The sequence below is a fragment of the Paramacrobiotus metropolitanus genome, unplaced genomic scaffold (genome assembly GCF_019649055.1).
Source record: "Paramacrobiotus metropolitanus isolate TYO unplaced genomic scaffold, Prichtersi_v1.0 Parri_scaffold0000084, whole genome shotgun sequence".
Lineage (NCBI taxonomy): Eukaryota > Metazoa > Tardigrada > Eutardigrada > Parachela > Macrobiotidae > Paramacrobiotus > Paramacrobiotus metropolitanus.
The window spans coordinates 629,558-632,597 of NW_026570304.1; the positions used below are offsets into that span (position 1 = coordinate 629,558).

Sequence of the window (3,040 nt, forward strand, 5' to 3'; positions counted from 1 at the left end):
ATATCTTGAATATTATTCACAAAATCGGTGCCTTTAACATGGTTAAGGTACTGACAGGTTGGACTCCAAAGGGCATGTTGTACTTGAACATCTTCGAACGTAAGAGATCCTCGAAACCAACGCCACAAGAAAAACAATGCAGACGGCCTCCCCGGGAATGATAAAATCCACTACTAGCTAAATTTTCGTGTTTTTGTCCAGGAAATTCTTTAGATTTCATCAAATCCAGGCGAGCTGTGTATTCAATCATACCCATATGATGAATGCGATCCATTATTTCTGGCATACATAAAATTGTAGAAGAAACGAAACGAAAGTGTCACATTAGCTTTCCGTTCAGATTGTCGTGCCCTTAATGACTCTTTGGCGTGTAAAAATCAAATAACCGTGCGCTTCGTTCCAAATGGGACAGTTGTTAAATCGGGCCAAAGCACGCGTTTATCATACACCTTCTGCAAGCTTTTCACCATTTTAACCGTGGATATTTGTAGTGTCTTGAAGTCACGTTTATAGAATTCCGGGTATGTGACGGAAACTATCCCACCGTTCAAGGATTTTTTCAGCTTTTCGAAATCTAACTTCTGACCGGTGCGCTGAAGATTTTCGTCCAACAGATCTTCCGTATAGCCATTCTGCGTTAATCCCTTAACTTTGAGTTCAAAGCGTCCTGTATCTGTCACATAACTGTAGACTTCGGGGCCGCATGATACAAAGCTCGTGATATGGGACTCGTTGGCCAATAACTCGTTGCTCCAGTCTCCCAAAAAGGTGCCCGTTTGGGGTAGCCAGTCTCCAGACCGGTGAACAAACAGTACGGAGTCGGTATCATAGTACAAGTCACGATCGTTCAAGCGCTCCAGCATATCTAGAAGTTTTAGGCGGGCCAGGCTGGTCGTAAACGCGGCAATAGCGATGTTAACGCAGTCGTTCCCTTCGTTGTAGTCCTCCCTCCGCGATAAAGTCAGCATCAGGCACTCAGGACTCACAGCATGGACACTGTGTATTTCGACGGCTTCGGACCGACATAAGTCAAAGTATTTCTTTGTTTCATAGAGGAAGATGGTCTGTTCCAGATTATCTCTCTGTCCAAATTTTCCCCAAAAAGAGTTAAGCATTATTTTGGCAATGGCGCGTCTTGCGGGATTGTCCTCTGTGCGATCCGGAATCAGGGAAACTGTCTCCCGTTCCAAAACTTCTCGAAGGTATTGCTTTCTGGTTTCAGGCGTAGTCGCATACGATGGCCAATCGGAAGCATCCACCTTTTCTTTCAAAAATTTTTCCACATATTCAGAAAACAGTCCGAAGCGCTTGTGGTTCCAATGCCACACTTCGTAGATTTTATGCACTTTATATCCACGGTCAAGTGCATGGTGTAGCTCGGGAGTGCACCATACCCCTTCAAGGCAGCGCTCCTGGTCCGTATGGTTGCAGTAGTCATTGTTCTTGGACACCGCGCATGCCATGCAGAGAGTGAAAATCAGCTTACCGTTGATCGTGAACGGCAAGACTGGAAAGTGTAGCTTTTCCGGTGGTATAACTTGGCAAAACACCATTCCAAAATAATTCTTAACGTCGTCAAAATCCGAAATAATCATTTCCGGATGTCCCACCGGATACTGCCCGGTCTTATTGATGTATGGATATAGGGATACCATGTCATAATGGAATATTTTCTCTCCTGGCTCTTTCACGTCATAGCTCAAAACTGCAGCATTTGTACGGCCGCCTTTGAAAGCATCTCTCGGCCGCAATGGGTCGCGCAAGTTCATACGAGCCAAAAATTCGGTGACGACGGAATTCAGGCGTTCTTTGGTCCATTCGCACGACCATTTGGATTGTACTTCAAAACCACGCTCTCCCAGTTAGGACTCTTTCTGTAACCATTCTTCATAAACTTCCTTCGTTTTCTTGTTGGAAAACGGTGTTCGATCCTCTGGGTTCGTGCACAAAGGGTGTCCATGGTGTACACAACCATTGTATTCATAGATAGTATTCGTAGAGGGGTCGTAACCATCTACAAATTACCGTCCTATACGCTTTTCCTTGGCCAGTCTCCCATGCTCCAATGCGGGATGATCCCTTCGCAGCCACTCTAGCCACTGTGCGGCCTGCATGGACGTCCTCCTGTTTGGCTGGTAGCCCGATGCAGAGATAACCCCAATTTCTTTCAGCTTGAGTATGTATGTACGGTAAAACTTTTGACAGGCTGAAGCGATGGTAACACTCTCGAACGGGTCAATTGCGGTTTGCTCGAGAAAACTTCTTCGAAACTCGAGTGCGCATTTGCGCAGAATGGTCACATCATTCGAACAGTAGGACGCAAGCTCGTTTCGAAAATTAAAGCTGTCGTCAGCAGCTTCGCGAGCTTCTGCATGCCACTTTAAAAAGTCCTGTTTATCTTTCTTCTTTAAATTGTCCAATGCGTACATTTCCGGTCCCGGCCAAGGTAAAGTTTTGTCCCAGTTATCCGGCTTGTTACACTTATGCGGAAAGTCACCTTTCTGCGCCAATCCCGTCAATCCTACAGCCTTGGGAAAATTAGATATTTTCGTGGCGACAAAATTCAACGTGTCGCGACAAGTTATTTGTAGAGGCGCATACCTAATATCAAGGATCTGCGATCCCCGACGGATTACTTTAACACTTTTCAAGGAATTTTCCAGGAGGTAAGCAAGGATGAAATGACCGTCGTAACCTCGTAAATTATGGGCAATGAGTGTAGATCCGCGATGCGCCTCGGAAAATACCCATTTTCCAAATTCTGTACTAACGTCATATCCAGTCATCGCGACTCCGTCAGGCGGAAACCTAAACTCGGTTCCATCCGGATACTGTGCCACTATAAAACAAGGCTTGTGGACACCGTCTTCTCCAAGGTACGTTTCGTAGTCGAAATAGATGTGTTTCGGCACTTCCGGGTACCTTTTAGGTTCCATTAACTTAATGAAACACGCATGTGTCGACTGGGGCACCCATTCTCGACACAGCGCACAGTACATTTCATCGCAAAAGTGTTCACCACCGTTCCTTTTGGTCATGT

General features: G+C 45.7%; 1 protein-coding gene across 1 annotated transcript; it reads right to left on the reverse strand.

The window, feature by feature from the left end:
* Window positions 1-377: 377 nt before the first annotated feature.
* LOC129595951 (uncharacterized) lies at window positions 378-1,655 on the reverse strand. The gene has a single exon (XM_055493086.1). It carries the CDS (start codon window positions 1,653-1,655, stop codon window positions 378-380), a length of 1,278 nt encoding a protein of 425 aa, XP_055349061.1.
* Between the last annotated feature and the right edge of the window lie 1,385 nt (window positions 1,656-3,040).

What these genes read in the sequence shown, in the direction of transcription:
- LOC129595951 (XM_055493086.1), bottom strand. Translation starts at nt 1,655, where the DNA reads ATGGTATCCCTATATCCATACATCAATAAGACCGGGCAGTATCCGGTG.